The sequence below is a fragment of the Stegastes partitus genome, unplaced genomic scaffold (assembly GCF_000690725.1).
Source record: "Stegastes partitus isolate 25-593 unplaced genomic scaffold, Stegastes_partitus-1.0.2 Scaffold740, whole genome shotgun sequence".
Taxonomy (NCBI): domain Eukaryota; kingdom Metazoa; phylum Chordata; class Actinopteri; family Pomacentridae; genus Stegastes; species Stegastes partitus.
The window spans coordinates 31,676-44,551 of NW_007578471.1; the positions used below are offsets into that span (position 1 = coordinate 31,676).

A 12,876-nucleotide genomic window follows, 5' to 3' on the forward strand; every position below is an offset into this window, starting at 1 on the left:
TGCAGCACAATGTCATTAACAATATAATTTAAAATGAATTTAACAGATCTCTACATCATTCACCTGCAGTCCTGTGGAACTCCTCCTTGATGGCTCTGACAGGTTTATGTCCAGGGAAAACGATAAAGATGGGTGAAGGCCGTTTCAGGGTGAGGCACACTTCTCTGACCGCCCTGCATACAGTTGCCTTACTCAAGTGCTCTGCATCTCAGACATTGTACAAAAAACTTTCATTTGCAAAGAAACGCAGCACAACACACAATATCTGTGGGGATGTGAGAGCATGACTATGGTTGGTAATGCTGCACATATAAGGACGGATTAGGTTGTGTATGTAGATGATGGACTGTGACGCGAAACGATACTGCATAAAAAGATAACTGACTTGAAATGCTAGAACAGCTATGGGCAGTCTGATAACCATCTCCTGATGAATATTTAATTGTCTGTGCAGTAATGCTGCACCTTCATCCTAGGGATCGTTATCAAAAGGACATGCCATGTTAGTGAAAAAACTCACCACCTGTGCCTTATGGACTTCTAATATAGCCTACTGACTCTGATTTTTTAAATGATTTTTGACAGATCGCAGAATTTGGCAATGCCAAAACTTGCCTGCTGACTGAATGAATGAATGAGGAAATCAGATGGCGTGCTTGGCTTGAAGAGGGCGGAGACAAAGAGAAACTAGAGGTTCACTGAGAAAAACCTGGTCCCGACCAGGCTAGGCTCATAGAGTCTGTTACTGAAGTAACTGATCGAGGTCTTAAGTGACCTTCCTCTGGTTTGAGTTATCTTCCTTTGTGAAACAGAAAACTCAAAGTTTCCCTCAATTCAGGGTTAACAGACTCAGAGTTTTCACTAAATCTGCTTTGTGAAACGGACCCCAGGACTTTTACATTTAATTGGTCTTGAGGCTTTCTGAGAAGAAAAAACAAACAACTCGCTTTTCTTTTTTGGCTTTCTCCATGATTATCAATCAAGTATGTGCATGACACCCAAGGACAGAAGGAGATAATTCGTTGCTGCTGACTGAGATCACAACACTGTGTGTGATCATTTTGTTTGCCACAAAATACTCAGTGGTTGTATGAAGCCATACTTCATACTCATGTGCAAATAGACCCCTGCCTGTTGATGGTATTGTTGTGTTTATGGTCTATGACATAGCAGTTGTAGTGGACACCGCTTGACTTTCTCTGGAATGCCAAGCAAGGGTACGCACCAGGTAACAAGCAATGTTTTTTGTTTAAATTCTGGATCTACTCCCATCATAAAACTGCCACCTTGGACACTATGCAGAATGGGGAACCCCACTCGTTCCCAGGAGGAACCACCATTAATGTCACAAAAGGAATTACAGCATGAGCCTGTTGTGACCAACCTAAACCTTGGTATTCTATTGGAAAAATGGTGATACATGTACTTTCTCGCAGTATGGACACTCATACCTCTTGTAGAGGCATGAAATGACAAATGAGACATTAACACTTTGGAAACAACAACTTCGAAGTCACAGTGACTCTCACAATATTTACAGGATCTGTACAAACTCAAAACAACACACAACAGAAATAATTAAAAAACACTATTCAGGGCTCCTGACTAACTTTTTCATTGGTAGCACCGGTGCAACCCACTTTCTCATTTTGTTGCACCTCCCACTTGGTCAAAAGCAGAACATATGACTTTCTGAACATTTTCCTATCGATAGACTCTACGATTCACCAGGAGGCTGTGGTAGATGCTGCTTGGCAGCTGTGGTGTGCTCTGACAGGTGTGCAACCAAAAATGACTTTAAAAACAACAAACTAGGGCGTTCTCATGTCAGATTTGTCCAAGGTTAAACCGAGTTACATGTATTCTACACACATTTTTTTCTATGAGCGGAAAAACAGCGAATCCAGATGCGCTCCATTTTTCATGAGAAGACCTCATTTTTCAGTGTAAATACTGCATTACACCAAAGTCATAAAAGTTCTACTTTCTACCACTGTGGTCCACATAGCAACTTCCTGTGCCGGCTACGGTGACACGAATACAGCTTCATGATCATCATGCTCATCAATTCACACACTCTCAAAAAAAAAGGTCACAAATGCAGTCTGGAGCTATTTGAACAAAAAATTGTCTCTTCTCTCTTTCTGCTCAGAAAACTTCTCTGTTACTTTTTGGTTGAAGTCGCTCACCTCTGTGAGCAGCCTTTTCCAGTTTTTCGAGCTATATACACTCATTTGGCCGCCGCCGGAAAAAGGTGCCAAGATGGCAGACGAGTGAGTCGCTTTGTTGAAAGCATGGCCGCGGTGAGGACTCTGCGACCCCAACCCCAAGTGAGAAACCGACAGAAAAGAAATCTAAACCAAACGTGGAGAAAGGTGATGGTCAAATTTCTAACAATGCCATTCTTGACGCAATAATGGAACTGAGCAAACGTGTGACTGGCATGGAAACACAGCTAGATGATATTAGATAACAGAACAGACAAAACACCGCCATGATGCTAACTTGACAAAGACTGTACAGTTTAACTTGGAGGAGCTTGAAGGTGCTAAACATGAAATGTTGGAAATGGAAAGGGTCAATGATTGCTTGCTAAAAGAAAATAGTGAGCTCAAAGAAAAAATCAATAATCTGGAACGATACAGTATGAGATGGTGCCTCCGAATGAGGGGATTGAAGGAGTGGAAAGATGAAAATCTGAGAGCAACCACCATTCCACTCCTACAAAAGATTATTCCAGAGATGTGGCCGAAGATGGAAAATGCAGTGGATGTCGTGCACAGGCTCGGAAAGAGAGAAGATAATCGTACCAAACAGATTATCATTTTGTTTTCACAAAGACACCTGAAAGAAGAAGTGTGGAGAAGAACCAAAGAGTCGCAGACGTGCAAAACAGAAGGCATCAGTTTTGCAGAAATGATGACAGGAATATCTGGAGGCGCATCAGTGCCAATGGCTTCTTGTTGACCAGGCGAGAAAGAATGGAAAGAGGGCCTATTTCCGAGGCCCCTTATGCGTACATCCATGGAGTCCGTGTAAAGGACAACGGATAAATGGTGAAAAGATGAGAAGACGTAAAGGTGGAGGATCTACGAGCGGTCCAGGAGCTACGAGTGGTCCAGGAGCTATCAATATTTTAAGTTAGCTACACAGTTACAGACAAAAAACTTTTTCACTTTAAAAGGTGTGCCATAGTTCATGTTTAATGTTGCACTCTCTTTTGGTTCATTAAATGTTAAATGTTTTGTCCTTGAAAGAAATTGTCAAAAGAAGAGCTTTATTTTTTTTTTGTAAAGGACAAAAATCTAACTGTTTATTTCTACAAGAGACTCATTCCTCAGATGCAGATACATCTTTTTGGACGAATCATTGGGGTGATAAGATCCTGTTTAGCCATGGCTCGTCTAGATCGGGAGGTGTGGCGATATGCTTCAATAACTTTCCTGGAGAAATCCAGACACATCGGACTGATGCAGAGGGACACTGGTTGACAGTTGTGGCAAAAGTGGAAGGTTTGTTTCTCATCGTGTTAAATGTATATGGATACAACAACAATATTCAAGAGCAATGTTACACGACATAACTAATATTAGTTTGGAGCTTAAAGTTCGATTTCCCACTGATTATATTTTGTTGGGAGGTGACTGGAACATGACACCTGACGAATGGCTTGATAGATGACCCTCAAGAGTTGGTAGACCCCAGTATAATAATGCAATTAATGACTTTATGGCAAACAATAACTTGACAGATATTTGGAGAACACTGAATCCAGGATTTCAATGCTTCTCATGGTTCAAGCCCAATGGTAGTTGCAAGTCTAGAATTGACTACTGGTTGCCGCACATCGTCAACCTCCAGGAGGAGGGGGATGATGTGAGGAGCGACGCCGTCACTAGCGGAGGTCAGCGGGCCGGCATGCTGACGCGGCACACGCCGACGCGGCGCAGCCGCCGCGTAGCACACACACACACACACACACACACACACACACACACACANTTGGGACGATGGAGGGCTCAGATATCATCAAACTTAGAAGTTAAAGACACGTATTAGCACACAGAGACAGAAAACGACAAAAACCAGAACACAAAATGCAGCAAAGTGACAAAAAAAAGAGCAACAAGATCTATTAAAACAAAATATTCACAAAATGGCCAAAAAGAAGCACACATGAACACAAAGTGACAAAAAAGAGCAACAAGATTGTGACGGAGCGACGCCGTCACTGGCGGAGGTTAGCGGGCCGACATGCCGACGCGGCGCAGCCGCCGCGTAGCGCGCACACACACACACACACACATGAACACAAAGTGACAAAAAAGAGCAACAAGATTGTGACGGAGCGACGCCGTCACTGGCGGAGGTTAGCGGGCCGACACGCCGACGCGGCGCAGCCGCCGCGTAGCACACACACACACACACACACACACACACACACACACACACACAGGACACACATACGCACATCCAGTTACAAACTGTACAATAACCTGGACTCACACCTCATTCTATTTCACTTCTGCTGTTAAGTATCGTGACCAAGGGTGCACACTGACAACGATACTTTCTCTCTCTCATCCATACACGCACACATACACTCACACACACTCACCGTCCATTGCAGTAGTAGGCAGCTGGCTGGAATGCTTGGCGGGCAAACCCGGGCCATACCATCAGCCGGCTTAAGATGGTATGGGCCCGCGCAGTTGCTGGTCACATGATGCGCAACTTTTTTATTATTTTCCCTTGAACATTATTATGTGAATTGCCGATGGGTTATGGTGAGAAACCCTACCCCTGTCCCCTGAATGAGAATTCTGTGTTTCCCATCGCAGGGGTGAACTGGGGGAAAACTGTTTAGGAAAACATGTTTATATAATTTTTGTATTTTTACCTGTAAAGGGTACGCCCAGGGGGAGGGGCTTGGGCTTTAAAACCAAGGGCTCTGGGTCTGACTGTTTTTGTGGGAGTAGTTGGAGTCTGGAGTTGGAGACGGAGACAGTGATTGTGACAGTGCTGGTCTGAGTTTTTGAAGGTGGAGTTAAAGGAGAGCTGGTGTGTGTATATAGACCTGTATATAGAGTTTTTCTTTTCTTTTCCTTTGCTTATTTTTACGATTGGGTTTTTGCACTTTTGTTGCTTTGTTGCACTTTGTAAATATTCTAGTCACTGTCGCACTTTGGAGAGGCCTGAAATAAATTTAAAACCACAGCTGACGTCTACGCCATCGTTTTGTCCCAGTTTGGGAAAGTTGCTGGTTGAACCCCGCGACAGGCAGTGATAAAATATTAGGTCTTACTTCAAGGACTGTTATTTCAAGTGCTCCTCTTTTAGATCATTGTTTTATAGAGTTACATTTAGAACATTCTACTAGAAAAATAAACAAAAGGAGTTATTGGAAATTTAATGCTAAATTACTACAAAATGAAGAATATTGTAAAATTGTTAGAGAACTTGTTAAAACAAAATTAAAAATGGCTCAATTGTTGGATATATTAACAAATGGGATTTTTGTAAGTTCAAAATTAGGCAATTTAGTATTCAGTTTAGTAAAGGCTTAAATCGAAAACAAAAACACTATGAGAGTAATCTCCTACAAGAAATAAATCAATGCTGCAGCAAAAACAATATGACTACTGAAGAAAAAAATAGACTTATGAGTTTACAAACTAAATTAGATCAACTTTATCTCAAGCAAGCACAAGGAGCTTTTGTGAGATCTCGTGCAAAATGGATTGAAGCAGGAGAAAAAACTCCTCATATTTCTTTAATTTAGAAAAAGGTAGACAGAAGAAAAAATGTATCTCTTGTCTTTTATTTGATGGAATGGAATGTAAAGACCTAAAACTAGTAGAAAATGAAGTCTTTCAGTTTTACTGAATTATACTCCACACTATCCTCATGAACAGATTGTCACAACTTTTTTGATAATGTTTCTCCTTTAATTCCCCAAAATGAAGTAGTGCACTATGAATTCTATGAATCTGACCTTAACACATAGGAGTTGGATGCCGCTATTCAAAGAATGACTTTCAATATATCTCCAGAATCTCATGGTCTAACCGTCAACTTTTTCAAATTTTTTTGGGAAGACATAAGAGAAATATTATTCAAAGCGTTATTAGAATGTATTAATATGAAAGAACTGATGACGAGCATGAAACAAGGGTTGATTACATTAATTCCCAAACCAGGAAAAGACAAAAGACAACTAGACAATCTAAGACCCATAATGTTAAATACAGACTACAAAATTTTCTCTGGTTCTATTGCAGCATGACTTAAACGTGGAGTTTCAGACATAATTAGCGAGACTCAATCGGGGTTTCTCAAAGACAGACTTATTCACAATAACATAAGACTTGCTTTGGACTTGATTGATTATAGCGAGCTGATTGATGGTGACAGTTTTATTCTATTCCTTGATTTTTACAAAGCATTTGATTCGGTAGAACATCCTTTTATTTTAGAAACACTTGCTCATTTTGGTTTTAAAGAAAAGTTCAGGGACACTATGGGTATGCTCTATGATGATATAAACAGTTCAGTATCCTTGGGGCATGGTACATGTAGTAGATTCAACATAAAAAGAGGTATTCGCCAGGGTTGTGGGAGTTCTCTCTTGTCTATAATGGTTGCAGAGTTGTTATCTATTTTAATTAAAAGCAGTCAAATTGCAGGGTTAGGGATATTATAGGTAAGCAAATTATAATAAGTCTGCTGGTTGACGATACCACCCTGTTTTGAAAAATAAAGACCAAATTCCCTTAGTTCTGCAAACAATTGCTAATTTTTCAAAGGCCTCTGGTCTACAACTAAATTTGAACAAATGCGAGTTGCTTGCCCTAAAAAAACATCCTCTGCAATTATTATACAACATAAAAGTTAAGAAAGAGGTTAAATATTTGGGGATAGTTATAATTATGGAAAAAAATACTTCAGATAAGGTGAATGTTTGGGATAATATCGACAAATGTAAATTGATTTTGAATAGATGGTTACAAAGAGATATCTTGGTTTTTGGGCGAATAATATTGACCAAAAAGGGATAGCCTCTCTAGACCAATATACCTGGCATATTCCTTACCCATATCATACAAGATGATCAAAGCAATTAAAAGCATGAACTTTAATTTTATCTGGAGGAATGTCACTATATAGGCAAAGATGATTTGGTTAAGTTTTATGAGGATGGAGGAGGAAATGCCATAGACTTTGATAGTATGAATGGTATATTAAACTTAAATGGCTAAAAACTTTGCTTAACAATATCCACTCTATTTAGGATTACATACCCAACTTGATTTTTAATAAGATGGGAGGACTTAACTTTCTTCTAAAATGTGACTTTGAGTTAAGCAAATTGCCAGTGAAATTCTCAGATTTTCATCAACAGGTTGTTGGGATTTGAGTCTGGTACCTTTATCTGGTTATCTTGTCGCATTTATTGGGTCCACTTCCTGTAATTTAGGAGCTCACTCCTAACACAGGTCTCGCTTTACTGGAAATTAATCGTCAAACATAATTTTACACCACACAATTCTTCAGTATGGAATAGCAGATACATAACAATTTCCCTGAGGTTTTTACCAAAGGGATCAATAAAGTTGTATCAATCTCATCTAATCTAACAATCAACAGAAAATCTGTTTTTATTACTGAATGGTTTTCTAAAGGTGTATGTGCTGTTGCCCACTTTCTAAATGATGAAGGAAATATTTTACAGCATCTGGAGTTCTGTGAGAAATTTCATATTCATTGTCCTAAGAAAAAATACAATCAAACGGTAAAAGCTATTCCATTGTCTCTTCAGTCTATGGTCAAACAGGATATGTATTATTCAAATGTTTCCCCTAAGCTGAGACAACTTTGGATTGACGGCATTGATTTCTATCAGCCCAAATGTAGCAACAAATTTTTAAGATGTTCTTTACTAAAATGCTGCTTTCCTACTGCTGCAAAGAGAAATTACATCCTTAAAGGCTTAAACAAAGAAGAAATTAAAAAGATTGGATGCAATTATCTTTCTTTCCCGGTCCCATTTAAAGTTAAGGAAATTCAGTTCAAAATTATAAATAAAATTTACCCAACTAATGAATTTTTAAAGCGGAAATTCAAAATGGGTACTGGAAAATGTGTGCTTTGCAACACTGAGAATGAGGACTTGGAGCATCTTTTCTTTTTTTCTACTATGATGGAGTTTTTGGCTGGATTTTCAGGGCTGGCTTCAGTTCAAGGGAATTCAATTTAGTCCTTTAACTATAAAAGAAATTCAGTTTGGAATAAACATAGATGATAGGAAAATTGATTATGGTATTCACAACTTATTAGTAATGGGTAAACATTTTATTCAGAAATGTCGCTTTTTCAAAACCAAACCCACTGAATGAGCTGAAGTTTTATGTCAGATCTCTAAAACTGATTGAACAAAAAAATTTGAATGACTATAACCTAGAAGAATAAAGCATGTTTTGATGCTTTTCACAATGCCCCGTGTTCTTTTTCTTTTTTGCTCCTTTTTATTTTATTTTACAGCTGGATGGTATGTTTTAGAAATATGGTGTAACACTTTGTGGTGCCATGTTTGTTTGTATGTGAAGACGTGAAAACAGAAACAAATTTTGGAAAATAAATAAATAAATAAATAAAAAATTTGGCCGTGCCCCGCATCCAGGAAGTGGAAAATTAGCAAACACGCAGTGAAGACTAATTATGAATCTGTTAATAATACAAATATTGTCAATATGGCAAAAGAATATGAACGTTATTAATAATTTTATTATTATTTTGTTATAATTAATTAAAATTTAATATTGTGTTTGAGAACTACTTTTTATGTGGTCATTAGTAGTGGGGCAGCGCCCCTGTGCCCTGTATTGAGCAGTCGCCACTGATCCACAATCTTCCGGGCCTGAAGTGGACTCCCCACTTAGACTCTGTCCAGAAAAAGGCCCAGCAGAGGTTGTACTTCCTGTGAAAGCCTGTCACAGGAGTTACTGATCACCTTCTACACCACCATTATCCCATCTGTCCTCTGCACTTCCATCACTGTCTAGTTTGGGTTGGCCTACAAACAGGACAGGTACAGACTGCAAAGGACAATCAGGTCTCCAGAGAGGATAATTGGGGCCGACCTGCCCTCCACCCAGGACTTGCACCTGTCCAGGGTCAGGAAGTGGGCAGTTAACATCTCTGCAGACCCCTCACACGCCGCACATAAACTGTTTTAACTCCTCCTATCCCATAGGCACTACAGAGCACTGTATGCCAAAACCAGCAGACACAGAGGCAGTTTCTTCCCCTAGGCTGTAACCTGATAAACTCAACTGGTCTCTGTACCCCTTTTCCACCAAGCTGGTTCAAGTGCTAGTTTGGAGCGAGAGCCTAACTTAGCACCAGTTCTTTGTGTTTCCACTGCCTAAGCACCGGCTCCAGGTTCTCAAAACTGGTGCTTAGCAAGCACCAACTCTTTGCTGGGACAAAGCTAAGCACCGAGTATGTCAGGGGCTGGGGGCGGGGTTATCGTGACCACCAAGACTGATGAATGGGACACACAAGTGATGATTTGTGTCATTTTTCACCAGGACATCTCTGGTCTTTTCGCAGATGTATTGGAATGACTCCCGGGACACGGAAGTTTTGCACACGTTGTTGCACACTGAAAGCTGGTGTCCCACCAGTAGCGCCACAGTGGTGGAAAACAGTACTTCAATAACTTCTGTATACTGCGGTATTTATGCTTAGAAATGTAGCCTTTTTGTGAAATCTACATGCGCTGTTCATTCCACTCATAGACAGTTTTATCTTGGACAAATCTGAAATTAGAACGCCCTAGTTTACTCTTGAAGTTGCTTTTGGTTTTACACCGGTCTGGGCACCGCAGCCACCAACAGCAGCTACCACATACTGCTATGTGAGTCGTTCGGGGAACACCGTAAATTGTATAGTCTATCGAGAAGAAAATGTTCACCAAGTCATATGTTCTGCCTGTGACAAGGTGGGAAGTGCGACTAAATAAGAAAATTGGTCATACTGGGGGAAAAAACAAAAACAAAACGTTGGAGCACTGTGTAGACTTCCGTATGGCACAGCATAGTTCAGTAAACAGCTACATATGCAGTGACGCATGGCGTGGGGCTAACTTGGCTCCTTGCCAACGGAAAAACAAACAGATTCTTAGAAGGTGCCAGATTTCAACCAACTAAGCACTGAAACTAGTACCAGTAACAAACTAGCACCTGGTTCTTCTTGGTGGAAAAAGGGTAGGACACTCAGGGACCACTGTGCAATAGCCCACACCTATCCATACTAGCACTATTTTAAACATACTCCACCAACCTTTGTAACCCTGCCACTTTGCTGTACACAGAAAGTTAAGATTCACTGGAGTCAAATTCCTTGTTTGCATGTACAAACTTTGCCAAGAAAGTTGATTCTGATTATATCAGAATTAAAAGCTCCACCTTTAACAAAGATTAGGTAAATGCACATTGCGCTGATAAAACCTTTCACTCTTCACTTTTGACTATAGAATTATTGCAGGACTTTCTTTGACAGCATTGTTACTGTCAGAAAACAGCTGTCTGCTGCTATATTAATGATCCAATAATGTTAAAAAAAATTTTTATACTGCACCTTTAATGGGATGTATCCCCCTCACACCAACCCCCCCACCTTCCACCATTATCTGAAATTTACTCCATATACATAAGTGGGCAGAACACAGGGAAAGTTTCAAGTAAAAATTGACATTACAAACTCCATACACTTCACAGCTAAGCTATGTTATTGGATTGGACTGTAGAGTTGCACATACACGGAAGCAGCCTATGGTTCCCTCTGATGAGGAACTTGGCTGTTTGATGCTGCTGTTTCAGGGTGACACAGGGACAAATCGTTTAATGTAACTTTCAACAAATAGTCAATCATGTTATTTAAAGTTAGTGTAAAGCTAGATGTAGTCAGTTTCAAACATTTAAACTATTTTGCAATTCCTTTCACAAAGCCTACAATACATTGCAAAGAAAGCAGCTGGAAACATGATGAGAACTATGTCACTTAGCTGCAAGCTACTTATTGCTTTATGTCAGTTTTACCAGAACTGTGTCTCTAAACAGTGCTCTAAAAAGCATCTATGTTTGTGAAGAAATACATCATATCAAGATTTTAGTTAGGAAATACGTACAGTTTATGTTTGAGGCTCTACATTCTTACAGTTTTTGACAGGTAAAATGTAAAAGAAAGCCACATCACAGCAGTCACAAACAGTCTTACCCCAAAGTCTCTAACTCGTCACTCACATACTCAGTAGATGCATCACTTGAGAAACTCATCCCTCAACGAGCTTTCAGTCACCTCAGCAGTGTTCAGGATCGCTGAATAGTGCTACAGCTGCAAAGAGAAGTGAAAGCTGGCAGCTTCAATGAGGCACGCCTAAGAGGAAATAAATCTCTCTTCGCCAGCCTATTCTTCAGAGCATAATGGTGTAGCTGCACTACATTATAGGCTTATTTCATTCCACTCATTTCCATTTCTGCTAATCTCCTCCTTCATATTTAGTGAATTGGGATAAAGGGACAGAGAGCAGAAGGTAGAATAAAGCTGGTTGAAATGACAGAGTGCTTATAACCACATGCTACATCCGGTGAGTGAGACTAAGAGGAAATGCACTTTGAGACTTGTCAGAAGAAGGAAATAGTGACAAAGCTCAGCAGCCCTTAAAAGCCATATAGTGCAGCCATACTCATCTCATGGGCCGTGGGCCAAATCTGGCCTCTATGGAAGCAAATCAGGCTCATCCGATTTTGAATTTTAAAAGGTGTTGAATTTCTAACTTTGAATTTTGTTGCCATCGAAATTGTGTATGTGAATTATTTTGTCTGAATTTAGCCCATCTAAATTTCAATAAGTCAAAATTTCAGGTGTAAAAATTCGAAGCCATGAAAATTCCACAGTGCTCAAATTCGACAGGTCAAATTTGACAGGTTCAAAATTTGCTTTAAAAAATTCACTTTTCAAAATTCGCTGTGAAAAAATTCACTTGTCACATCTGGGTACTTAGACATAAACAATCGATTCTGGCTGACGTCGATCCAAAGCCCAGCCAATCACATTGCGCTCTTCTGGTCATGTGAAGCGCAGGGGTGAACGCAGATGACAACGGTCATCAGTCATGGTGACAACCAGTGGTAATGGCAGCGCTTTTGGTGAGTATATTAACCCTTTATTTGCCTTCTGTGTCCTTTGTTTTTTGAGAGTCAGTAACCGGTTATCCAGGACACATTTCTTAATATCTTGGATAATATCCCTGAAGAGCTTTTAACGACTTGCATTGGTTACATTTTAGCTAGCACGGCTAAAGTTGTGCCAGTGAAAGTTTATTCTACTGAGTACGGAGGCACTAAATATGAGTTTATGTCAAGGTCTGACTGAGCAGACAGAATTAAAAAAAAACCCGGTAACCCAGCAAACTAAACTAGGCTATGCAAGACTTTGTTTATTATGTGCGTTTTCTGCTCTGGTTAATGTTTTGGTTTGTTTCATTGCAAATTAATCTTGTTATTGAAAGGTTTTAAACTATATAGACAAAGTAAATACAATGGTGAGAGAACAGCTTGAAATGAACTGCCCGAGAAGGCTCTGTTCAAAGCTGAAGATTCAAGGCCTTTATTTATCACACACACAATTTTACATAGTATGACGTGCAGTGAAATTTATTATGCACCTGTTCCAGACCAAAACAATAAGATGAAAAAGAAAGAATAAAACACACAAGTCTTTACTCCAATGGTAGTATAACAATCCCATGCTGGAAAACAAGAGCTGGGGGTACAGGGTGTACTCATCCACAGACATTAGAAGTCTAAACAC

At 39.8% G+C, this 12,876-nt stretch overlaps 1 protein-coding gene across 3 annotated transcripts in view; it reads right to left on the minus strand.

Moving 5' to 3' along the window:
* Positions 1–11,593, minus strand: part of dapp1 (dual adaptor of phosphotyrosine and 3-phosphoinositides) — a 40,601-nt gene extending 29,008 nt beyond the window's left edge. The window contains exon 1 of one of the 3 annotated variants that reach the window (XM_008291366.1): positions 11,281–11,593. In XM_008291366.1, the coding sequence (XP_008289588.1) occupies positions 11,281–11,339 (59 nt within the window). In that variant the 5' untranslated portion in view covers positions 11,340–11,593. The remainder of the gene's footprint in view (positions 1–11,280) is intronic. The other 2 variants (XM_008291364.1, XM_008291365.1) reach the window with 2 other exon arrangements.
* Between the last annotated feature and the right edge of the window lie 1,283 nt (positions 11,594–12,876).